The sequence below is a fragment of the Oncorhynchus nerka genome, unplaced genomic scaffold (assembly GCF_034236695.1).
Source record: "Oncorhynchus nerka isolate Pitt River unplaced genomic scaffold, Oner_Uvic_2.0 unplaced_scaffold_475, whole genome shotgun sequence".
Classification (NCBI taxonomy): domain Eukaryota; kingdom Metazoa; phylum Chordata; class Actinopteri; order Salmoniformes; family Salmonidae; genus Oncorhynchus; species Oncorhynchus nerka.
In genome coordinates this window covers 559,662-587,161 of record NW_027040486.1, presented here as the reverse complement: position 1 = coordinate 587,161, position 27,500 = coordinate 559,662, and the positions used below count along the sequence as shown (strand labels likewise).

The window sequence follows — 27,500 nt, the reverse complement described above, 5'->3', positions numbered from 1 at the left end:
CCAGACCTGAACTATAACCTGAACTATAACCTGAACTATAACCTGAACTATAACCAAACCTAAACTACAACCAGACCTGAACTACAACCAGACCTGAACTATAAGCAGACCTGAACTATAACCTGAACTATAACCAGACCTGAACTACAACCTGAACTTGAACCAGACCTGAACTATAACCTGACCTGAACTACAACCAGACCTGAACTTACAACCAGACCTGAACTACAAACAGACCTGAACTACAACCAGACCTGAACTATAACCAGACCTGAACAATAACCAGACCTGAACTATAACCTGAACTATAACCTGAACTATAACCTGAACTATAACCAGACCTAAACTACAACCAGACCTGAACTATAACCAGACCTGAACTATAAGCAGACCTGAACTATAACCTGAACTATAACCAGACCTGAACTACAACCTGAACTTGAACCAGACCTGAACTATAACCTGACCTGAACTACAACCAGACCTGAACTACAACCAGACCTGAACTACACCCAGACCTGAACTATAACCAGACCTGAACAATAACCAGACCTGAACTATAACCTGAACTATAACCAGACCTGAACTATAACCAGACCTGAACTACAACCTGAACTTGAACCAGACCTGAACTATAACCTGACCTGAACTATAACCAGACCTGAACTATAACCAGACCTGAACCATAACCTGAACTATAACCAGACCTGAACTATACCCAGACCTGAACTATAACCAGACCTGAACTATAACCTGAACTATAACCAGACCTGAACTATAACCTGACCTGAACTATAACCAGACCTGAACTTGAACCAGACCTGAACTATAACCTGACCTGAACTATAACCAGACCTGAACTATAACCAGACCTGAACCATAACCTGAACTATAACCAGACCTGAACTATACCCAGACCTGAACTACAACCAGACCTGAACTACAACCAGACCTGAACTACAACCAGACCTGAACTATAACCAGACCTGAACTACAACCAGACCTGAACTATAACCTGAACTACAACCAGACCTGAACTATAACCTGAACTTGAACCAGACCTGAACTATAACCTGACCTGAGCTACAACCTGAACTAGAACCAGACCTGAACTACAACCGAACCTGAACTACAGCCAGACCTGAACTATAACCTGAACTATAACCAGACCTGAACTATACCCAGACCTGAACTATAACCAGACCTGAACTATAACCAGACCTGAACTATAACCAGACCTGAACTATAACCTGAACTATAACTAGACCTGAACTATACCCAGACCTGAACTATAACCAGACCTGAACTATAACCAGACCTGAACCATAACCTGAACTATAACCAGACCTGAACTACAACCAGACCTGAACTACAACCAGACCTGAACTACAACCAGACCTGAACTATAACCAGACCTGAACTACAACCAGACCTGAACTATAACCTGAACTACAACCAGACCTGAACAATAACCATATCTGAACTATAACCAGATCTGAACAACAACCAGACCTGAACATATCCAGACCTGGACTATAACCAAACCTGAACTACAACCAGACCTGAACTATAACCAGACCTAAACTATAACCTGAACTATAACCAGACCTGAACTATACCCAGACCTGAACTATAACCAGACCTGAACTATAACCAGACCTGAACCATAACCTGAACTATAACCAGACCTGAACTACAACCAGACCTGAACTACAACCAAACCTGAACTACAACCTGACCTGAACTATAACCAGACCTGAACTATAACCTGAACTACAACCAGACCTGAACTATAACCATATCTGAACTATAACCAGATCTGAACAACAACCAGACCTGAACATATCCAGACCTGGACTATAACCAGACCTGAACTACAACCAGACCTGAACTATAACCAGACCTGAACTATAACCTGAACTATAACCTGAACTACAACCAGACCTGAACTACAACCAGACCTGAACTACAACCAGACCTGAACTACAACCAGACCTGAACTATAACCAGACCTGAACTACAAACAGACCTGAACTATAACCTGAACTATAACCAGACCTGAACTACAACCAGACCTGAACTACAACCAGACCTGAACTATAACCTGAACTACAACCAGACCTGAACTACAACCAGACCTGAACTACAACCAGACCTGAACTATAACCAGACCTGAACTATAACCTGAACTACAACCAGACCTGAACTATAACCTGAACTACAACCAGACCTGAACCACAACCAGACCTGAACTATAACCAGACCTGAACTACAACCAGACCTGAACTATAACCAGACCTGAACTATAACCTGAACTATAACCAGACCTGAACTATAACCTGAACTACAACCAGACCTGAACTATAACCTGAACTACAACCAGACCTGAACTACAATCAGACCTGAACTACAATCAGACCTGAACTACAACCAGAGCTGAACTACAACCAGACCTGAACTATAACCAGACCTGAACTATAACCTGAACTATATCCAGACCTGAACTATAACCTGAACTACAACCAGACCTGAACTACAACGAGACCTGAACTACAACCAGACCTGAACTATAACCAGACCTGAACTACAAACAGACCTGAACTATAACCAGACCTGAACTACCACCAGACCTGAACTATAACCTGAACTACAACCAGACCTGAACTATAACCTGAACTACAACCAGACCTGAACTACAACCAGACCTGAACTACAACCAGACCTGAACTATAACCAGACCTGAACTACAAACAGACCTGAACTAGAACCAGACCTGATCTGTAACCAGACCTGAACTACACCCAGACATGAACTATAACCTGAACTGCAACCAGACCTGAACTACAACCAGATCTGAACTATAACCAGACCTAAACTATAACCTGAACTATAACCAGACCTGAAATACAACCAGACCTGAACTAGAACCAGACCTGAACTATAACCAGACCTGAACTATAACCTGAACTACAACCAGACCTGAACTACAACCTGAACTACAACCAGACCTGAACTATAACCATATCTGAACTATAACCAGATCTGAACAACAACCAGACCTGAACATATCCAGACCTGGACTATAACCAAACCTGAACTACAACCAGACCTGAACTATAACCAGACCTGAACTATAACCTGAACTACAACCAGACCTGAACTACAACCAGACCTGAACTATAACCAGACCTGAACTATAACCAGACCTGAACTACAACGAACCTGAACTACAACCAGACCTGAACTATAACCAGACCTGAACTACAAACAGACCTGAACTATAACCAGACCTGAACTACCACCAGACCTGAACTATAACCTGAACTACAACCAGACCTGAACTATAACCTGAACTACAACCAGACCTGAACTACAACCAGACCTGAACTACAACCAGACCTGAACTATAACCAGACCTGAACTACAAACAGACCTGAACTAGAACCAGACCTGATCTGTAACCAGACCTGAACTAACCAGACATGAACTATAACCTGAACTGCAACCAGACCTGAACTACAACCAGATCTGAACTATAACCAGACCTAAACTATAACCTGAACTATAACCAGACCTGAACTATACCCAGACCTGAACTATAACCAGACCTGAACTATAACCAGACCTGAACCATAACCTGAACTATAACCAGACCTGAACTACAACCAGACCTGAACTACAACCAAACCTGAACTACAACCTGACCTGAACTATAACCAGACCTGAACTATAACCTGAACTACAACCAGACCTGAACTATAACCATATCTGAACTATAACCAGATCTGAACAACAACCAGACCTGAACATATCCAGACCTGGACTATAACCAGACCTGAACTACAACCAGACCTGAACTATAACCAGACCTGAACTATAACCTGAACTATAACCTGAACTACAACCAGACCTGAACTACAACCAGACCTGAACTACAACCAGACCTGAACTACAACCAGACCTGAACTATAACCAGACCTGAACTACAAACAGACCTGAACTATAACCTGAACTATAACCAGACCTGAACTACAACCAGACCTGAACTACAACCAGACCTGAACTATAACCTGAACTACAACCAGACCTGAACTACAACCAGACCTGAACTACAACCAGACCTGAACTATAACCAGACCTGAACTATAACCTGAACTACAACCAGACCTGAACTATAACCTGAACTACAACCAGACCTGAACCACAACCAGACCTGAACTATAACCAGACCTGAACTACAACCAGACCTGAACTATAACCAGACCTGAACTATAACCTGAACTATAACCAGACCTGAACTATAACCTGAACTACAACCAGACCTGAACTATAACCTGAACTACAACCAGACCTGAACTACAATCAGACCTGAACTACAATCAGACCTGAACTACAACCAGAGCTGAACTACAACCAGACCTGAACTATAACCAGACCTGAACTATAACCTGAACTATATCCAGACCTGAACTATAACCTGAACTACAACCAGACCTGAACTACAACGAGACCTGAACTACAACCAGACCTGAACTATAACCAGACCTGAACTACAAACAGACCTGAACTATAACCAGACCTGAACTACCACCAGACCTGAACTATAACCTGAACTACAACCAGACCTGAACTATAACCTGAACTACAACCAGACCTGAACTACAACCAGACCTGAACTACAACCAGACCTGAACTATAACCAGACCTGAACTACAAACAGACCTGAACTAGAACCAGACCTGATCTGTAACCAGACCTGAACTACACCCAGACATGAACTATAACCTGAACTGCAACCAGACCTGAACTACAACCAGATCTGAACTATAACCAGACCTAAACTATAACCTGAACTATAACCAGACCTGAAATACAACCAGACCTGAACTAGAACCAGACCTGAACTATAACCAGACCTGAACTATAACCTGAACTACAACCAGACCTGAACTACAACCTGAACTACAACCAGACCTGAACTATAACCATATCTGAACTATAACCAGATCTGAACAACAACCAGACCTGAACATATCCAGACCTGGACTATAACCAAACCTGAACTACAACCAGACCTGAACTATAACCAGACCTGAACTATAACCTGAACTACAACCAGACCTGAACTACAACCAGACCTGAACTATAACCAGACCTGAACTATAACCAGACCTGAACTACAACGAGACCTGAACTACAACCAGACCTGAACTATAACCAGACCTGAACTACAAACAGACCTGAACTATAACCAGACCTGAACTACCACCAGACCTGAACTATAACCTGAACTACAACCAGACCTGAACTATAACCTGAACTACAACCAGACCTGAACTACAACCAGACCTGAACTACAACCAGACCTGAACTATAACCAGACCTGAACTACAAACAGACCTGAACTAGAACCAGACCTGATCTGTAACCAGACCTGAACTACACCCAGACATGAACTATAACCTGAACTGCAACCAGACCTGAACTACAACCAGATCTGAACTATAACCAGACCTAAACTATAACCTGAACTATAACCAGACCTGAAATACAACCAGACCTGAACTAGAACCAGACCTGAACTATAACCAGACCTGAACTATAACCTGAACTACAACCAGACCTGAACTACAACCTGAACTACAACCAGACCTGAACTACAACCAGACAATTTTCATTGTTCTTGTGTGTGTTTATGTGTTGGTGTTTGTGTGTATGTGTGTTTATGTGTTGGTGTGTGTGTGTGTGTGTGTGTGTATGTGTTGGTGTGTGTGTGTGTGTGTTTATAGTGGCCAGAGAGTTGCCTGTAGAGGAAGAGACCAGCCAGACCCAGCTACACCACAGGAGCAGTGAAGACCACTACACTTACACTAACACACCCTGGAAGATTTACCTGAGGAAAGAGGTACACACACTAACACACCCTGGGAGATTTACCTGAGGAAAGAGGTACACACACTAACACACCCTGAGAGATTTACCTGAGGAAGGAGGGGCCCACACACTAACACACCCTGGGAGATTTACCTGAGGAAGGAGGGGCCCACACACTAACACGCCCTGAGAGATTTACCTGAGGAAGGAGGGGCCCACACACTAACACACCCTGGGAGATTTACCTGAGGAAGGAGGGGCCCACACACTAACACACCCTGGAGATTTACCTGAGGTAGGAGGGGCCCACACACTAACACACCCTGAGAGATTTACCTGAGGAAAGAGGTACACACACACTAACACACCCTGGAGATTTACCTGAGGTAGGAGGGGCCCACACACTAACACGCCCTGAGAGATTTACCTGAGGAAAGAGGTACACACACACTAACACGCCCTGAGAGATTTACCTGAGGAAGGAGGGGCCCACACACTAACACACCCTGGAAGATTTACCTGAGGAAGGAGGGGCCTACACACTAACACACCCTGGAAGATTTACCTGAGGAAGGAGGGGCCCACACACTAACACACCCTGGGGATTTACCTGAGGAAGGAGGGGCCTACACACTAACACACCCTGGAAGATTTACCTGAGGAAGGAGGTACACACTAACACACCCTGAGAGATTTACCTGAGGAAGGAGGGGCCTACACACTAACACACCCTGGAAGATTTACCTGAGGAAGGAGGGGCCCACACACTAACACACCCTGGAAGATTTACCTGAGGAAGGAGGGGCCTACACACTAACACACCCTGGAAGATTTACCTGAGGAAGGAGGTACACACACTAACACACCCTGAGAGATTTACCTGAGGACGGAGGTATACACACTAACACACCCTGAGAGATTTACCTGAGGAAGGAGGGGCCCACACACTAACACACCCTGGAAGATTTACCTGAGGAAGGAGGGGCCCACACACTAACACACCCTGAGAGATTTACCTGAGGAAGGAGGGGCCCACACACTAACACACCCTGAGAGATTTACCTGAGGAAGGAGGGGCCCACACACTAACACACCCTGGAAGATTTACCTGAGGAAAGAGGTACACACACACTAACACGCCCTGAGAGATTTACCTGAGGTAGGAGGGGCCCACACACTAACACACCCTGAGAGATTTACCTGAGGAAAGAGGTACACACACACTAACACACCCTGGAGATTTACCTGAGGAAGGAGGGGAAGGAGGGGCACACACTAACACACCCTGGAAGATTTACCTGAGGAAGGAGGGGCCCACACACTAACACACCCTGGAAGATTTACCTGAGGAAGGAGGGGCCCACACACTAACACACCCTGGAAGATTTACCTGAGGAAAGAGGTACACACACACTAACACGCCCTGAGAGATTTACCTGAGGAAGGAGGGGCCCACACACTAACACACCCTGGAGATTTACCTGAGGAAGGAGGGGCCCACACACTAACACACCCTGGAGATTTACCTGAGGAAGGAGGGGCCCACACACTAACACACCCTGGGAGATTTACCTGAGGAAGGAGGGGCCCACACACTAACACACCCTGGGAGATTTACCTGAGGAAGGAGGGGCCCACACACTAACACGCCCTGAGAGATTTACCTGAGGAAGGAGGGGCCCACACACTAACACACCCTGGAGATTTACCTGAGGTAGGAGGGGCCCACACACTAACACACCCTGAGAGATTTACCTGAGGAAAGAGGTACACACACACTAACACACCCTGGAGATTTACCTGAGGTAGGAGGGGCCCACACACTAACACACCCTGAGAGATTTACCTGAGGAAAGAGGTACACACACACTAACACGCCCTGAGAGATTTACCTGAGGAAAGAGGTACACACACACTAACACGCCCTGAGAGATTTACCTGAGGAAGGAGGGGCCCACACACTAACACACCCTGGAAGATTTACCTGAGGAAGGAGGGGCCTACACACTAACACACCCTGGAAGATTTACCTGAGGAAGGAGGTACACACACTAACACACCCTGAGAGATTTACCTGAGGACGGAGGTACACACACTAACACACCCTGAGAGATTTACCTGAGGAAGGAGGGGCCCACACACTAACACACCCTGGGAGATTTACCTGAGGAAGGAGGGGCCCACACACTAACACACCCTGAGAGATTTACCTGAGGAAGGAGGGGCCCACACACTAACACACCCTGAGAGATTTACCTGAGGAAGGAGGGGCCCACACACTAACACACCCTGGGAGATTTACCTGTGGAAGGAGGGGCCCACACACTAACACACCCTGGGAGATTTACCTGAGGAAAGAGGTACACACACTGAGGAAGGAGGGGCCCACACACTAACACACCCTGGAAGATTTACCAGAGGAAAGAGGTACACACACTAACACACCCTGAGAGATTTACCTGAGGAAGGAGGTACACACACTAACACACCCTGGGAGATTTACCTGAGGAAAGAGGTACACACACTAACACACCCTGGAGATTTACCTGAGGTAGGAGGGGCCCACACACTAACACACCCTGGAGATTTACCTGAGGAAGGAGGGGCCCACACACTAACACACCCTGGGAGATTTACCTGAGGAAGGAGGTACACACACACTAACACACCCTGGAGATTTACCTGAGGAAGGAGGGGCCCACACACTAACACACCCTGGAGATTTACCTGAGGAAGGAGGGGCCCACACACTAACACACCCTGGGAGATTTACCTGAGGAAGGAGGGGCCCACACACTAACACACCCTGGGAGATTTACCTGAGGAAAGAGGTACACACACACTAACACACCCTGGAGATTTACCTGAGGTAGGAGGGGCCCACACACTAACACACCCTGAGAGATTTACCTGAGGAAAGAGGTACACACACACTAACACATCCTGGAGATTTACCTGAGGTAGGAGGGGCCCACACACTAACACACCCTGAGAGATTTACCTGAGGAAAGAGGTACACACACACTAACACGCCCTGAGAGATTTACCTGAGGAAGGAGGGGCCCACACACTAACACACCCTGGGAGATTTACCTGAGGAAGGAGGAGCCCACACACTAACACACCCTGGAGATTTACCTGAGGAAGGAGGGGCCCACACACTAACACACCCTGGGAGATTTACCTGAGGAAGGAGGGGCCCACACACTAACACACCCTGGGAGATTTACCTGAGGAAAGAGGTACACACACACTAACACACCCTGGAGATTTACCTGAGGTAGGAGGGGCCCACACACTAACACACCCTGAGAGATTTACCTGAGGAAAGAGGTACACACACACTAACACATCCTGGAGATTTACCTGAGGTAGGAGGGGCCCACACACTAACACACCCTGAGAGATTTACCTGAGGAAAGAGGTACACACACACTAACACGCCCTGAGAGATTTACCTGAGGAAGGAGGGGCCCACACACTAACACACCCTGGGAGATTTACCTGAGGAAGGAGGAGCCCACACACTAACACACCCTGGAGATTTACCTGAGGAAAGAGGTACACACACACTAACACGCCCTGAGAGATTTACCTGAGGAAAGAGGTACACACACACTAACACGCCCTGAGAGATTTACCTGAGGTAGGAGGGGCCCACACACTAACACACCCTGAGAGATTTACCTGAGGTAGGAGGGGCCCACACACTAACACACCCTGAGAGATTTACCTGAAGAAGGTATCAATCAGTCACAATCAGTCATGATCCTTCAAGCCAATTAGGAACAAGTAAAATAATTGTTTGTCCAACCAATGAGCTCATTCCAAGTCTTGATATTGTCTATGTTGATGTTGTGGTACTGCAGGTGTTCTACCCTAAAGACAACTTCAACACTCCTCTGTTGCTGGAGCTGCTGTTCAGACAGATAGTCCATGACACCTTCTCAGAGGCCTGCATCCGCATCACTCAGGAGGAGAGGACCAAGATGAAGGCTCTGTTCGGTACCAACCATTAGAACCACCACAAAACACCATCAAAACGAAACAAAACACCATCAAACCACCACACAACACCACAACCCACCACACAACACCACAACCCACCACACAACACTACAACCCACCACACAACACCACAACCCACCACACAACACCACAACCCACCACACAACACCACAACCCACCACACAACACCACAACCCACCACAAAACACCACAACCCACCACAAAACACTACAACCCACCACACAACACTACAACCCACCACACAACACCACAACCCACCACACAACACCACAACCCACCACACAACACCACAACCCACCACACAACACCGAAACCCACCACACAACACCACAACCCACCACACAACACCACAACCCACCACACAACACCACAACCCACCACACAACACCAAACCCACCACACAACACCACAACCCACAACCCACACAACACCACAACCCACCACACAACACCACAACCCACCACACAACACCAAACCCACCACACAACACCACAACCCACCACACAACACCACAACCCACCACACAACATAACACATAACACTGCAAAACACCCTCAAACCACAACAAAACAGCATCAAACCACTACAAACCACCAATAACCACAACAAAACAGCATCAAACCACTACAAACCACCAATAACCACCACAAAACCCCATCAAACCACTACAAACCACCAATAACCACAACAAAACCCCATCAAACCACTACAAACCACCAATAACCACAACAAAACCCCATCAAACCACTACAAACCACCAATAACCACAACAAAACCCCATCAAACCACTACAAACCACCAATAACCACAACAAAACCCCATCAAACCACTACAAACCACCAATAACCACCACAAAACCCCATCAAACCACTACAAACCACCAATAACCACCACAAAACCCCATCAAACCACTACAAACTATTAGAACCATCATTACTCAGTGTCTGTGTGTGTCTGTCTGTCTGTCTGCCTGCCTGCCTGCCTGCCTGCCTGCCTGCCGCCTGCCTGCCTGCCTGCGTGCGTGCGTGCGTGCGTGTGACTGTGTGTGTGACTGTGTGTGTGTGTGTGACTGTGTGTGTGACTGTGTGTGTGTGACTGTGTGTGACTGTGTGTAACTGTGTGTGTGTGTGTGTGTGACTGCGTGTGACTGTGTGTGTGTGTGTGTGTGTGTGACTGTGTGTGACTGTGTGTGTGTGTGTGACTGTGTGTGTGTGTGTGTGACTGTGTGTGACTGTGTGTGACTGTGTGTGTGTGTGTGACTGTGTGTGTGTGTGTGACTGTGTGTGTGACTGTGTGTGTGTGTGTGACTGTGTGTGACTGTGTGTGTGTGTGTGTGTGACTGTGTGTGTGTGTGTGACTGTGTGTGTGTGACTGTGTGTGACTGTGTGTGTGTGTGTGACTGTGTGTGTGTGTGTGTGTGTGACTGTGTGTGACTGTGTGTGACTGTGTGTGTGTGTGTGACTGTGTGTGTGTGTGTGTGTGTGTGACTGTGTGTGACTGTGTGTGACTGTGTGTGACTGTGTGTGTGTGTGTGTGTGTGACTGTGTGTGTGTGTGTGTGTGTGTGTGTGTGTGTGTGTGTGTGTGTGTGTGTGTGTGTGACTGTGTGTGACTGTGTGTGACTGTGTGTGTGTAGTGGAGCACCAGGTGGGTCAGGATGGAGCCACACAGGATGAGAGTGTGAAGAAGAAGATCGTGACGATGGCCAGAGACTCCTGGGAAATATATTTCTCACGACTCTTCCCTGCCTCGGTGAGTGTGTGTGTCTCTGTGTGTGTGTGAGCCTATATACCGTAGCTATATCTGGGGTAGCTCCACCCAGGACTCCTACCCGGGTCCAGCGACTGTCAACACAACACATTACTCATTGGAGGTCGCTAGGTGTTGGGTAGAGGTCGCTAGGTGTTGGGTTGAGGTCGCTAGGTGTTGGGTTGAGGTCGCTAGGTGTTGGGTAGAGGTCGCTAGGTGTTGGGTAGAGTTCGCTAGGTGTTGGGTAGAGATCGCTAGGTGTTGGGTAGAGGTCGCTAGGTGTTGGGTTGAGGTCGTTGGGTTGAGGTCGCTAGGTGTTGGGTTGAGGTCGCTAGGTGTTGGGTTGAGGTCGCTAGGTGTTGGGTAGAGGTCGCTAGGTGTTGGGTAGAGGTCGCTAGGTGTTGGGTAGAGGTCGCTAGGTGTTGGGTTGAGGTCGCTAGGTGTTGGGTTGAGGTCGCTAGGTGTTGGGTTGAGGTCGCTAGCTGTTGGGGTGAGGTCGCTAGCTGTTGGGGTGAGGTCGCTAGGTGTTGGGTAGAGGTCGCTAGGTGTTGGGGGAGAGGTCGCTAGGTGTTGGGTAGAGGTCGCTAAGTGTTGGGTTGAGGTCGCTAGGTGTTGGGTAGAGGTCGCTAGGTGTTGGGTAGAGGTCGCTAGGTGTTGGGTTGAGGTCGCTAGGTGTTGGGTTGAGGTCGCTAGGTGTTGGGTAGAGGTCGCTAGGTGTTGGGTAGAGTTCGCTAGGGTGTTGGGTAGAGGTCGCTAGGTGTTGGGTAGAGGTCGCTAGGTGTTGGGTTGAGGTCGCTAGGTGTTGGGTAGAGGTCGCTAGGTGTTGGGTTGAGGTCGCTAGGTGTTGGGGTGAGGTCGCTAGGTGTTGGGGTGAGGTCGCTAGGTGTTGGGGTGAGGTCGCTAGGTGTTGGGTTGAGGTCGCTAGGTGTTGGGTAGAGGTAGCTAGGTGTTGGGTAGAGGTAGCTAGGTGTTGGGTTGAGGTCGCTAGGTGTTGGGTTGAGGTCGCTAGGTGTTGGGTTGAGGTCGCTAGGTGTTGGGTTGAGGTCGCTAGGTGTTGGGTTGAGATCGCTAGGTGTTGGGTTGAGGTCGCTAGGTGTTGGGTTGAGATCGCTAGGTGTTGGGTTGAGGTCGCTAGGTGTTGGGTTGAGGTCGCTCGGTGTTGGGTTGAGGTCGCTAGGTGTTGGGTTGAGGTCGCTAGGTGTTTGGGTTGAGGTCGCTAGGAGTTGGGTTGAGGTCGCTACGTGTTGGGTTGAGGTCGCTAGGTGTTGGGTAGAGGTCGCTAGGTGTTGGGTAGAGGTCGCTAGGTGTTGGGTAGAGGTCGCTAGGCGTTGGGTTGAGGTCGCTAGGCGTTGGGTTGAGGTCGCTGGGCGTTGGGTTGAGGTCGCTAGGAGTTGGGTTGAGGTCGCTAGGAGTTGGGTTGAGGTCGCTAGGCGTTGGGTTGAGGTCGCTAGGAGTTGGGTTGAGGTCGCTAGGAGTTGGGTTGAGGTTGGAGTTGTTGAGGTCGCTAGGAGTTGGGTTGAGGTCGCTAGGTGTTGGGTTGAGGTCGCTAGGTGTTGGGTAGAGGTCGCTAGGTGTTGGGTAGAGGTCGCTAGGTGTTGGGTAGAGGTCGCTAGGTGTTGGGTAGAGGTCGCTAGGTTGAGGTCGCTAAGTGTTGGGTTGAGGTCACTAGGTGTTGGGTTGAGGTCGCTAGGTGTTGGGTTAAGGTCGCTAGTTGTTGGGTTGAGGACGCTAGGTGTTGGGTTGAGGTCGCTAGGTGTTGGGTTGAGGTCGCTAGGTGTTGGGTTGAGGTCTCTAGGTGTTGGGTTGAGGTCGCTAGGTGTTGGGTTGAGGTCGCTAGGTGTTTAGGTTGAGGTCGCTAGGTGTTGGGTTGAGGACGCTAGGTGTTGGGTTGAGGTCGCTAGGTGTTGGGTTAAGGTCGCTAGGTGTTGGGTTGAGGTCGCTAGGTGATGGGTTGAGGTCGCTAGGTGATGGGTTGAGGTCGCTAGCTGTTGGGGTGAGGTCGCTAGGTGTTGGGGTGAGGTCGCTAGGTGTTGGGGTGAGGTCGTTAGGTGTTGGGTTGAGGACGCTAGGTGTTGGGTTGAGGTCGCTAGGTGTTGGGTTGAGGTCGCTAGGTGTTGCGTTGAGGTCGCTAGGTGTTGCGTTGAGGTCGCTAGGTGTTGGGTTAAGGTCGCTAGGTGTTGGGTTGAGGTCGCTAGGTGTTGGGTTGAGGTCGCTAGGTGTTGGGTTGAGGACGCTAGGTGTTGGGTTGCGGTCGCTAGGTGTTGGGTTGAGGACGCTAGGTGTTGGGTTGCGGTCGCTAGGTGTTGGGTTGAGGACGCTACATAACTGTGTGTGTGTGTGTGAGCCTGTTGATGTTGACAGAGTGTGTGTGTTGCAGGGCAGTGTGGGTACTGGGGTGCAGGTGGTCTCATAACTGTGTGTGTGTGTGTGTGTGTGTGTGTGTGTTGCAGGGCAGTGTGGGTACTGGGGTACAGGTGGTCTCTGTGTCTCATCGAGGCATCAAGCTGCTGAAGATGGTGAGAAGCAGCGCTGTTGTCCCAGACTACTTCAGAGTGCTACACCCTTACAGGTACACACACACACACACACACACACACACACACACACATTAACACACACACACACACACACATTAACACACACACACACACACACACACACACATTAACACACACACACATTAACACACACACACACACATTAACACACACACACACAAATGAAATCAAAAATCAAATCAAATGTATTTATTTATATAGCCCTTCGTACATCAGCTGATATCTCAAAGTGCTGTACAGAAACCCAGCCTAAAACCACAAACAGCAAGCAATGCAGGTGTAGAAGCACGGTGGCTAGGAAAAACTCCCTAGAAAGGCCAAAACCTAGGAAGAAACCTAGAGAGGAACCAGGCTATGTGGGGTGGCCAGTCCTCTTCTGGCTGTGCCGGGTAGAGATTATAACAGAACATGGCCAAGATGTTCAAATGTTCATAAATGACCAGCATGGTCGAATAATAATAAGGCAGAACAGTTGAAACTGGAGCAGCAGCACAGTCAGGTGGACTGGGGACAGCAAGGAGTCATCATGTCAGGTAGTCCTGGGACATGGTCCTAGGGCCCAGGTCCTCCATGTCAGGTAGAGAGAGAAAGAAAGAGATAATTAGAGACACTTCAATTCACACAGGACACCGAATAGGACAGGAGAAGTACTCCAGATATAACAAACTGAACACACACACACACATACACATGGGGCCGCAGGTAGCCTAGTGGTTAGAGTATTGGGCCAGTAACCCGAAAGGTTGCTGGATCGAATCCCCAAGCTGACAAGGTAAAGATCTGTTTGTTTCTGGTTTTCTGTGTGTTTCCATAGTTACTCGAACATCCAGTTTTTGTTTGTTTCTGTTTTTGTTTCCATAGTTACTCGAACATCCTGGTTTTGTTTCCGTAGTTACGAGGACATCCTGTTTGTTTCTGTTTTTGTTTCCATAGTTACGCGGACATCCTGTTTGTGTCCATTCCATCTAAGAACATGTTGGAGTTTAACCTGACCAACGAGAAGCTGATTCTGTTCTCCGCCAAGGCTCCACAGGTTAAACACATGGTGGACTACTTCATCACAGAACTGAAGAAGGTGAGACAGGTTAGAGGGTGAGACAGGTTAGACAGGTTAGAGGGTGAGACAGGTTAGAGGGTGAGACAGGTTAGATAGGTTAGAGGGTGAGACAGGTTAGAGGGTGAAACCGGTTAGAGGGTGAGACAGGTTAGAGGGTGAAACCGGTTAGAGGGTGAGACACTTGTGAAACAGGTTAGAGGGTGAGACAGGTTAGAGGGTGAAACCGGTTAGAGGGTGAGACAGGTTAGAGGGGGTGAGACAGGTTAGAGGGTGAAACAGGTTAGAGGGGGTGAGACAGATTAGAGGGTGAAACCGGTTAGAGGGTGAGACAGGTGAAACAGGTTAGAGGGTGAGAAAGGTTAGATAGGTTAGAGGGTGAGACAGGTTAGACAGGTTAGAGGGTGAGACAGGTCAGACAGGTTAGAGGGTGAGACAGGTTAGAGGGTGAGACAGGTTAGACAGGTTAGAGGGTGAGACAGGTTAGAGGGTGAAACAGACTCCAGGCTTCACTCTACAACCTGATAGAGAGGATGGACACATTATCACCCTTTTCTGGTTAGAGGGTGAGACAGGTTAGACAGGTTAGAGGGTGAGACAGGTTAGAGGGTGAGACAGGTTAGAGGGTGAGACAGGTTAGAGGGTGAGACAGGTTAGACAGGTTAGAGGGTGAGACAGGTTAGACAGTTTAGAGGGTGAGACAGGTTAGACAGGTTAGAGGGTGAGACAGGTTAGAGGGTGAGACAGGTTAGACAGGTTAGAGGGTTAGACAGGTTAGAGGGTGAGACAGGTTAGAGGGTGAGACAGGTTAGACAGGTTAGAGGGTGAGACAGGTTAGACAGGTTAGAGGGTGAGACAGGTTAGAGGGTGAGACAGGTTAGAGGGTGAGACAGGTTAGACAGGTTAGAGGGTGAAACAGGTTAGACAGGTTAGAGGGTGAGACAGGTTAGAGGGTGAGACAGGTTAGACAGGTTAGAGGGTGAAACAGGTTAGACAGGTTAGAGGGTGAGACAGGTTAGAGGGTGAGACAGGTTAGACAGGTTAGAGGGTGAGACAGGTTAGACAGGTTAGAGGGTGAGACAGGTTAGAGGGTGAGACAGGTTAGACAGGTTAGAGGGTGAGACAGGTTAGAGGGTGAGACAGGTTAGAGGGTGAAACAGACTCCAGGCTTCACTCTACAACCTGATAGAGAGGATGGACACATTATCAACCCTTTTTCTGGTTAGAGGGTGAGACAGGTTAGACAGGTTAGAGGGTGAGACAGGTGAAACAGGTTAGAGGGTGAGACAGGTAGGAAAGTGATTCTGTTCATTCAACAGGACTCCAGGCTTCACTCTACAACCTGATAGAGAGGATGGACACATTATCACCCTTTTCTGGTTAGAGGGTGAGACAGGTTAGACAGGTTAGAGGGTGAGACAGGTTAGAGGGTGAGACAGGTTAGTCACTCTACAACCTGATAGAGAGGATGGACACATTATCAACCTTTTTCTGGTTAGAGGGTGAGACAGGTTAGACAGGTTAGAGGGTGAGACAGGTTAGAGGGTGAGACAGGTTAGACAGGTTAGAGGGTGAGACAGGTTAGACAGGTTAGAGGATGAGACAGGTTAGAGGGTGAGACAGGTTAGACAGGTTAGAGGGTGAGACAGGTTAGAGGGTGAGACAGGTTAGACAGGTTAGAGGGTGAGACAGGTTAGACAGGTTAGAGGGTGAGACAGGTTAGACAGGTTAGAGGATGAGACAGGTTAGAGGGTGAGACAGGTTAGACAGGTTAGAGGGTGAGACAGGTTAGAGGGTGAGACAGGTTAGACAGGTTAGAGGGTGAGACAGGTTAGACAGGTTAGAGGGTGAGACCGGTTAGAGGGTTAGACAGGTTGGAGGGTTAGACAGGTGAAACAGGTTAGAGGGTGAGACAGGTTAGACAACAGGACTCCAGGCTTCACTCTACAACCTGATAGAGAGGATGGACACATTATCAACCTTTTTCTGGTTAGAGGGTGAGACAAGTTAGACAGGTTAGAGGGTGAGACAGGTTAGAGGGTGAGACAGGTTAGACAGGTTAGAGGGTGAGACAGGTTAGACAGGTTAGAGGATGAGACAGGTTAGAGGGTGAGACAGGTTAGACAGGTTAGAGGGTGAGACAGGTTAGAGGGTGAGAAAGGTTAGACAGGTTAGAGGGTGAGACAGGTTAGACAGGTTAGAGGGTGAGACAGGTTAGACAGGTTAGACAGGTTTGAGACAGGTTAGAGGGTGAGACAGGTTAGACAGGTTAGAGGTGAGACAGGTTAGAGGGTGAGACAGGTTAGACAGGTTAGAGGGTGAGACAGGTTAGACAGGTTAGAGGGTGAGACAGGTTAGACAGGTTGGAGGGTTAGAGGGTTAGAGGGTGAGACAGGTTAGACAACAGGACTCCAGTTCACTCTACAACCTGATAGACACATTATCAACCTTTTTCTGGTTAGAGGGTGAGACAAGTTAGACAGGTTAGAGGGAGACAGGTTAGAGGGTGAGACAGGTTAGACAGGTTAGAGGGTGAGACAGGTTAGACAGGTTAGAGGATGAGACAGGTTAGAGGGTGAGACAGGTTAGACAGGTTAGAGGTGAGACAGGTTAGAGGGTGAGAAAGGTTAGACAGGTTAGAGGGTGAGACAGGTTAGACAGGTTAGAGGTGAGACAGGTTAGAGGGTGAGACAGGTTTGACAGGTTAGAGGGTGAGACAGGTTAGACAGGTTAGAGGTGAGACAGGTTAGACAGGTTAGAGGATGAGACAGGTTAGAGGGTGAGACAGGTTAGACAGGTTAGAGGGTGAGACAGGTTAGAGGGTGAGACAGGTTAGAGGGTTTAGACAGGTTAGAGGGTGAGACAGGTTAGACAGGTTAGAGGGTGAGACAGGGGTGAGACAGGTTTGACAGGTTAGAGGGTGAGACAGGTTAGACAGGTTAGAGGGTGAGACAGGTTAGACAGGTTAGAGGATGAGACAGGTTAGAGGGTGAGACAGGTTAGACAGGTTAGAGGGTGAGACAGGTTAGAGAGACAGGTTAGACAGGTTAGAGGGTGAGACAGGTTAGACAGGTTAGAGGGTGAGACAGGTTAGACAGGTTAGAGGGTGAGACAGGTTAGAGGGTGATGAGACAGGTTAGAGGGTGAGACAGGTTAGACAGGTTAGAGGGTGAGACAGGTTAGACAGGTGAGGATGGTTAGACAGGTTAGAGGGTGAGACAAGTTAGACAGGTTAGAGGGTGAGACAGGTTAGAGGGTGAGACAGGTTAGACAGGTTAGAGGGTGAGACAGGTTAGACAGGTTAGAGGGGGTGAGACAGGTTAGACAGGTTAGAGGATGAGACAGGTTAGAGGGTGAGACAGGTTAGACAGGTTAGAGGGTGAGACAGGTTAGAGGGTGAGACAGGTTAGACAGGTTAGAGGGTGAGACAGGTTAGAGGGTGAGACCGGTTAGAGGGTGAGGTTAGACAGGTTAGAGGGTGAGACAGGTTAGACAGGTTAGAGGGTGAGACAGGTTAGACAGGTTAGAGGGTGAGACAGGTTAGACAGGTTAGAGGGTGAGACAGGTTAGACAGGTTAGAGGGTGAGACAGGTTAGAGGGTGAGACAGGTTAGACAGGTTAGAGGGTGAGACAGGTTAGACAGGTTAGAGGATGAGACAGGTTAGAGGGTGAGACAGGTTAGACAGGTTAGAGGGTGAGACAGGTTAGAGGGTGAGACAGGTTAGACAGGTTAGAGGGTGAGACAGGTTAGACAGGTTAGAGGGTGAGACAGGTTAGAGGGTGAGACAGGTTAGACAGGTTAGAGGGTGAGACAGGTTAGACAGGTTAGAGGGGTGAGACAGGTTAGACAGGTTAGAGGATGAGACAGGTTAGAGGGTGAGACAGGTTAGACAGGTTAGAGGGTGAGACAGGTTAGAGGGTGAGACAGGTTAGACAGGTTAGAGGGTGAGACAGGTTAGAGGGTGAGACCGGTTAGAGGGTGAGACAGGTTAGACAGGTTAGAGGGTGAGACAGGTTAGACAGGTTAGAGGGTGAGACAGGTTAGAGGGTGAGACAGGTTAGAGGGTGAGACAGGTTAGACAGGTTAGAGGGTGAAACAGGTTAGACAGGTTAGAGGGTGAGACAGGTTAGAGGGTGAGACAGGTTAGACAGGTTAGAGGGTGAAACAGGTTAGACAGGTTAGAGGGTGAGACAGGTTAGAGGGTGAGACAGGTTAGACAGGTTAGAGGGTGAGACAGGTTAGAGGGTGAGACAGGTTAGAGGGTGAAACAGACTCCAGGCTTCACTCTACAACCTGATAGAGAGGATGGACACATTATCAACCCTTTTTCTGGTTAGAGGGTGAGACAGGTTAGACAGGTTAGAGGGTGAGACAGGTTAGAGGGTGAGACAGGTTAGTCACTCTACAACCTGATAGAGAGGATGGACACATTATCAACCTTTTTCTGGTTAGAGGGTGAGACAGGTTAGACAGGTTAGAGGGTGAGACAGGTTAGAGGGTGAGACAGGTTAGACAGGTTAGAGGGTGAGACAGGTTAGACAGGTTAGAGGATGAGACAGGTTAGAGGGTGAGACAGGTTAGACAGGTTAGAGGGTGAGACAGGTTAGAGGGTGAGACAGGTTAGACAGGTTAGAGGGTGAGACAGGTTAGACAGGTTAGAGGGTGAGACAGGTTAGACAGGTTAGAGGATGAGACAGGTTAAAGGGTGAGACAGGTTAGACAGGTTAGAGGGTGAGACAGGTTAGAGGGGTGAGACAGGTTAGACAGGTTAGAGGGTGAGACAGGTTAGACAGGTTAGAGGGTGAGACAGGTTAGACAGGTTAGAGGGTGAGACCGGTTAGAGGGTTAGACAGGTTGGAGGGTTAGACAGGTGAAACAGGTTAGAGGGTGAGACAGGTTAGACAACAGGACTCAGGCTTCACTCTACAACCTGATAGAGAGGATGGACACATTATCAACCGTTTTCTGGTTAGAGGGTGAGACAAGTTAGACAGGTTAGAGGGTGAGACAGGTTAGAGGGTGAGACAGGTTAGACAGGTTAGAGGGTGAGACAGGTTAGACAGGTTAGAGGATGAGACAGGTTAGAGGGTGAGACAGGTTAGACAGGTTAGAGGGGTGAGACAGGTTAGAGGGGGTGAGAAAGGTTAGACAGGTTAGAGGGTGAGACAGGTTAGACAGGTTAGAGGGTGAGACAGGTTAGAGGGTGAGACAGGTTTGACAGGTTAGAGGGTGAGACAGGTTAGACAGGTTAGAGGGTGAGACAGGTTAGACAGGTTAGAGGATGAGACAGGTTAGAGGGTGAGACAGGTTAGACAGGTTAGAGGGTGAGACAGGTTAGAGGGTGAGACAGGTTAGAGGGGTGAGAAAGGTTAGACAGGTTAGAGGGTGAGACAGGTTAGACAGGTTAGAGGGTGAGACAGGTTAGAGGGTGAGACAGGTTTGACAGGTTAGAGGGTGAGACAGGTTAGACAGGTTAGAGGTTGAGACAGGTTAGACAGGTTAGAGGATGAGACAGGTTAGAGGGTGAGACAGGTTAGACAGGTGAGAGGGTTAGACAGGTTAGAGGGTGAGACAGGTTAGACAGGTTAGAGGGTGAGACAGGTTAGACAGGTTAGAGGGTGAGACAGGTTAGACAGGTTAGAGGTGAGACAGGTTAGACAGGTTAGAGGGTGAGACAGGTTAGAGGGTGAGACAGGTTAGACAGGTTAGAGGGTGAGACAGGTTAGACAGGTTAGAGGGTGAGACAGGTTAGAGGGGTGAGACAGGTTAGACAGGTTAGAGGATGAGACAGGTTAGAGGGTGAGACAGGTTAGACAGGTTAGAGGGTGAGACAGGTTAGACAGGTTAGAGGGTGAGACAGGTTAGAGGGTGAGACAGGTTAGACAGGTTAGAGGGTGAGACAGGTTAGACAGGTTAGAGGGTGAGACAGGTTAGACAGGTTAGAGGATGAGACAGGTTAGAGGGTGAGACAGGTTAGACAGGTTAGAGGGTGAGACAGGTTAGAGGGTGAGACAGGTTAGACAGGTTAGAGGGTGAGACAGGTTAGAGGGTGAGACCGGTTAGAGGGTGAGACAGGTTAGACAGGTTAGAGGGTGAGACAGGTTAGACAGGTTAGAGGGTGAGACAGGTTAGACAGGTTAGAGGGTGAGACAGGTTAGACAGGTTAGAGGGTGAGACAGGTTAGACAGGTTAGAGGGTGAGACAGGTTAGAGGGTGAGACAGGTTAGACAGGTTAGAGGGTGAGACAGGTTAGACAGGTTAGAGGATGAGACAGGTTAGAGGGTGAGACAGGTTAGACAGGTTAGAGGGTGAGACAGGTTAGAGGGTGAGACAGGTTAGACAGGTTAGAGGGTGAGACAGGTTAGACAGGTTAGAGGGTGAGACAGGTTAGAGGTGAGACAGGTTAGACAGGTTAGAGGGGGTGAGACAGGTTAGACAGGTTAGAGGGTGAGACAGGTTAGACAGGTTAGAGGATGAGACAGGTTAGAGGGTGAGACAGGTTAGACAGGTTAGAGGGGTGAGACAGGTTAGAGGGTGAGACAGGTTAGACAGGTTAGAGGGTGAGACAGGTTAGAGGGTGAGACCGGTTAGAGGGTGAGACAGGTTAGACAGGTTAGAGGGTGAGACAGGTTAGACAGGTTAGAGGGTGAGACAGGTTAGTCACTCTACAACCTGATAGAAAGGATGGACACATTATCAACCTTTTTCTGCGTCCAGATTGATTTGGACAAATGGGATGTTTTTTCCCCAGGACTCTGAGTATGTGGTCGCAGTGAGGAACTACATCACAGAGGACAGAACTCTGCTCAGCTTCCACAAGGGAGACATCATCAGACTACACAGCGTGGAGGGGCTGGAGGAGGGTGAGACACACACACACACACAGACACACACACACACACACACGTCCCCATTGTGTTAGCTGTGTTGCTCATTGTATTGTGTGGTGTAGGCCGATGCTACGGCTGCATCGTCAGGAAGAAGGTCATGTTGCTGGAGGAACTAAAGAGAGATACTCCTGAGTTTGGTGGGTGGGGCCTGTGTGTGGGTGGGGCCTGTGTGTGGGTGGGGCCTGTGTGTGGGTGGGGCTGTGTGTGGGTGGGGCCTGTGTGTAGGTGGGGCCTGTGTGTGGGTGGGGCCTGTGTGTGGGTGGGGCTGTGTGTGGGTGGGGCCTGTGTGTGGGTGGGGCCTGTGTGTGTGTGGTTGACCTGCATGTGACTAACACCCCGTCCTGTTTGGTTGTGTTCTGGTTGCTGTGTGAGGAAACAACTACGATTCTGACTGGGCTGTTGTTGGGACTGTCAAGTCCCACTGAGCTAAAGTCTGGATTCAGACTGGGCTGTTGTTGGGACTGTCTAGTCCCACTGAGCTAAAGTCTGGATTCAGACTGGGCTGTTGTTGGGACTGTCTAGTCCCACTGAGCTAAAGTCTGGATTCAGACTGGGCTGTTGTTGGGACTGTCTCGTCCCACTGAGCTAAAGTCTGGATTCAGACTGGGCTGTTGTTGGGACTGTCTAGTCCCACTGAGCTAAAGTCTGGATTCAGACTGGGCTGTTGTTGGGACTGTCTAGTCCCACTGAGCTAAAGTCTGGATTCAGACTGGGCTGTTGTTGGGACTGTCTAGTCCCACTGAGCTAAAGTCTGGATTCAGACTGGGCTGTTGTTGGGACTGTCTAGTCCCACTGAGCTAAAGTCTGGATTCAGACTGGGCTGTTGTTGGGACTGTCTAGTCCCACTGAGCTAAAGTCTGGATTCAGACTGGGCTGTTGTTGGGACTGTCTAGTCCCACTGAGCTAAAGTCTGGATTCAGACTGGGCTGTTGTTGGGACTGTCTAGTGCTTTATGGACACGTCTCTGGCAACAGATCTGGTGGACATTCCTGCAGTCAGCCAATTGCACGCTCCCTCAAAACTTGAGACATCTGTGGCAAAATTTGAGAGAAATAAACTTTTTGTGAGTTTGGAACATTTCTGGGATATTTTATTTCAGCTGATGAAACACAGGACCAACACTGCATGTTTCATATTTTTATTCAGTATATTTCCTATTTTTATTCAGTATATTTCATATTTTTATTCAGTATATTTCATATTTTTATTCAGTATATTTCATATTTTTATTCAGTATATTTCATATTTTTATTCAGTATATTTCATATTTTTATTCAGTATATTTTCTATGCGAACTTTCTAAATGTTGACTTAAATTCACTGGACAAGTTCATGGAAACATAGCCACTGTCTGGCCAAGCCCCGACATCCTAGGAAAGGAAACAGGAAATTATTTGGTTTACTTGTCCAGATGTGATACCATGGACACACAGTGCTCTAACGCCCCCTTGTGGTGGTCTGGAGTAATGAAGCCGTGACACTGGGTACCTCTACCTCCCCCTGGTGGTGGTCTGGAGCCGTGACACTGGGTACCTCTAACTCCCCCTGGTGGTGGTCTGGAGCCGTGACACTGGGTACCTCTACCTCCCCCTGGTGGTGGTCTGGAGCCGTGACACTGGGTACCTCTAACTCCCCCTGGTGGTGGTCTGGAGCCGTGACACTGGGTACCTCTACCTCCCCCTGGTGGTGGTCTGGAGCCGTGACACTGGGTACCTCTAACTCCCCTGGTGGTGGTCTGGAGCCGTGACACTGGGTACCTCTAACTCCCCTGGTGGTGGTCTGGAGCCGTGACACTGGGTACCTCTAACTCCCCTGGTGGTGGTCTGGAGCCGTGACACTGGGTACCTCTAACTCCCCCTGGTGGTGGTCTGGAGCCGTGATACTGGGTACCTCTAGGTCCCCTGGTGGTGGTCTGGAGCCGTGACACTGGGTACCTCTACCTCCCCTGGTGGTGGTCTGGAGTAATGAAGCCGTGGTGCTGGGTACCTCTACCTCCCCCTGGTGGTGGTCTGGAGCCGTGACACTGGGTACCTCTACCTCCCCTGGTGGTGGTCTGGAGTAATGAAGCCGTGGTGCTGGGTACCTCTACCTCCCCCTGGTGGTGGTCTGGAGCCGTGATACTGGGTACCTCTAGGTCCCCCTGGTGGTGGTCTGGAGCCGTGACACTGGGTACCTCTAACTCCCCCTGGTGGTGGTCTGGAGCCGTGATACTGGGTACCTCTAACTCCCCTGGTGGTGGTCTGGAGCCGTGACACTGGGTACCTCTAACTCCCGCTGGTGGTGGTCTGGAGCCGTGACTCTGGGTACCTCTACCTCCCCCTGGTGGTGGTCTGGAGCCGTGACACTGGGTACCTCTAACTCCCCCTGGTGGTGGTCTGGAGCCGTGACACTGGGTACCTCCAACTCCCCCTGGTGGTGGTCTGGAGCCGTGACTCTGGGTACCTCTACCTCCCCCTGGTGGTGGTCTGGAGCCGTGACACTGGGTACCTCTAACTCCCCCTGGTGGTGGTCTGGAGCCGTGACTCTGGGTACCTCTAGGTCCCCCTGGTGGTGGTCTGGAGCCGTGACACTGGGTACCTCTAACTCCCCCTGGTGGTGGTCTGGAGCCGTGACACTGGGTACCTCTAACTCCCCCTGGTGGTGGTCTGGAGCCCGTGACACTGGGTACCTCTAACTCCCCCTGGTGGTGGTCTGGAGCCGTGACACTGGGTACCTCTACCTCCCCCTGGTGGTGGTCTGGAGCCCGTGACACTGGGTACCTCTAACTCCCCCTGGTGGTGGTCTGGAGCCGTGACACTGGGTACCTCTAACTCCCCCTGGTGGTGGTCTGGAGCCGTGATACTGGGTACCTCTAACTCCCCCTGGTGGTGGTCTGGAGCCGTGACACTGGGTACCTCTACCTCCCCCTGGTGGTGGTCTGGAGCCCGTGACACTGGGTACCTCTAACTCCCCCTGGTGGTGGTCTGGAGCCGTGACACTGGGTACCTCTAACTCCCCCTGGTGGTGGTCTGGAGCCGTGATACTGGGTACCTCTAGGTCCCCCTGGTGGTGGTCTGGAGCCGTGACACTGGGTACCTCTAACTCCCCCTGGTGGTGGTCTGGAGTAATGAAGCCGTGGTGCTGGGTACCTCTACCTCCCCCTGGTGGTGGTCTGGAGCCGTGACACTGGGTACCTCTACCTCCCCTGGTGGTGGTCTGGAGTAATGAAGCCGTGGTGCTGGGTACCTCTACCTCCCCCTGGTGGTGGTCTGGAGCCGTGACACTGGGTACCTCTAGGTCCCCCTGGTGGTGGTTTGGAGCCGTGACACTGGGTACCTCTAACTCCCCCTGGTGGTGGTCTGGAGCCGTGACACTGGGTACCTCTACCTCCCCCTGGTGGTGGTCTGGAGCCGTGACACTGGGTACCTCTAACTCCCCCTGGTGGTGGTCTGGAGCCGTGACACTGGGTACCTCTACCTCCCCTGGTGGTGGTCTGGAGCCGTGACACTGGGTACCTCTAACTCCCCCTGGTGGTGGTCTGGAGCCGTGACACTGGGTACCTCTAACTCCCCCTGGTGGTGGTCTGGAGCCGTGACACTGGGTACCTCTAACTCCCCCTGGTGGTGGTCTGGAGCCGTGACACTGGGTACCTCTAACTCCCCCTGGTGGTGGTCTGGAGCCGTGATACTGGGTACCTCTAGGTCCCCCTGGTGGTGGTCTGGAGCCGTGACACTGGGTACCTCTAACTCCCCCTGGTGGTGGTCTGGAGTAATGAAGCCGTGGTGCTGGGTACCTCTACCTCCCCCTGGTGGTGGTCTGGAGCCGTGACACTGGGTACCTCTACCTCCCTGGTGGTGGTCTGGAGTAATGAAGCCGTGGTGCTGGGTACCTCTACCTCCCCTGGTGGTGGTCTGGAGCCGTGACACTGGGTGCCTCTAGGTCCCCTGGTGGTGGTCTGGAGCCGTGACACTGGGTACCTCTAACTCCCCCTGGTGGTGGTCTGGAGCCGTGATACTGGGTACCTCTAACTCCCCCTGGTGGTGGTCTGGAGCCGTGACACTGGGTACCTCTAACTCCCCCTGGTGGTGGTCTGGAGCCGTGACACTGGGTACCTCTAACTCCCCCTGGTGGTGGTCTGGAGCCGTGACTCTGGGTACCTCTACCTCCCCCTGGTGGTGGTCTGGAGCCGTGACACTGGTGGTGGTCTGGAGTGACCTCTCTAACTCCCCTGGTGGTGGTCTGGAGCCGTGACTCTGGGTACCTCTAGGTCCCCCTGGTGGTGGTCTGGAGCCGTGACACTGGGTACCTCTAACTCCCCCTGGTGGTGGTCTGGAGCCGTGACACTGGGTACCTCTAACTCCCCCTGGTGGTGGTCTGGAGCCCGTGACACTGGGTACCTCTAACTCCCCCTGGTGGAGTTAGAGGTACCCATCTAGAAAGATGCCAGAGTTTCTGACTTAGAATTCAGAGTTGGATGACAGTTCAAAACTATTTTTCCCAGTCGGAGCTAGTTTTTCTTCCCAGAGTTCCCTGTTGTCTTGAACTCACTGAAGTCAGAGATTCCCAAGTTCCCTGTTGTCTTGAACTCACTGAAGTCAGAGATTCCCAAGTTCCCTGTTGTCTTGAACTCACGGAAGTCAGAGATTCCCAGAGTTCCCAGTTGCCTTGAACTCACTGAAGTCAGAGATTCCCGAGTTCCCAGTCGCCTTGAACTCACTGAAGTCAGAGATTTTCAAGTTCCCAGTTGTCTTGAAAGCAGCATTACATTACATGGGACAGTGCAAATTCACCAGCATCTCCCTCCTCTGTGTAAAGAAATCTATTGTTTGTTCCCGGGAGGCAGGACAGACAGCAGACGGCTTGTTCCTGTCATCGCTCGCTTTGTGAATGAAGATGCATATCGTTCATTCTAGCGGGAGAGGAATCGACAGACTAGTGAATTGAAACTTTTAAATTAAAAAGTAGCCAAAAAGTAGGTGGCTGGAAATGGAAAACTGTGTGTGTGTGTGTGTGTGTGTGTGTGTGTGTGTGTGTGTGTGTGTGTGTGTCTATGTGTGTGTGTGTGTGTGTGTGTGCACGCGTGCGCGCATGTGCATGTGCTTGCGTGTGTTTGTAGGCTGGTGGTGTACGGGCGGTGATGCTGGTGAATTTGCACAGTATAACTCTGTGTGTGTGTGTGTGTATATATATGTGTGTGTGTGTGTGTGTGTGTGTGTGTGTGTGTGTGTGTGTGTGTGTGTGTGTGTGTGTGTAGGCTGGTGGTGTACGGGTGGTGATGCTGGTGAAGTTGCACAGTATGTTATAACTCTGTGTGTGTGTGTGTATGTGTGTGTGTGTGTGTGTGTGTGTGTGTATGTGTATGTGTGT

At 50.0% G+C, this 27,500-nt stretch overlaps 1 protein-coding gene across 1 annotated transcript in view; it reads left to right on the top strand.

The window, feature by feature from the left end:
* LOC135571263 (unconventional myosin-XV-like) overlaps positions 1-27,500 on the top strand; it is a 93,318-nt gene that overhangs the window by 20,670 nt on the left and 45,148 nt on the right. The window contains 7 exon segments of the mRNA XM_065017045.1: positions 5,790-5,905; positions 9,744-9,879; positions 11,539-11,654; positions 14,102-14,220; positions 15,143-15,284; positions 22,016-22,127; positions 22,217-22,329. Coding sequence (XP_064873117.1) covers positions 5,790-5,905; positions 9,744-9,879; positions 11,539-11,654; positions 14,102-14,220; positions 15,143-15,284; positions 22,016-22,127; positions 22,217-22,329 — 854 coding nt within the window.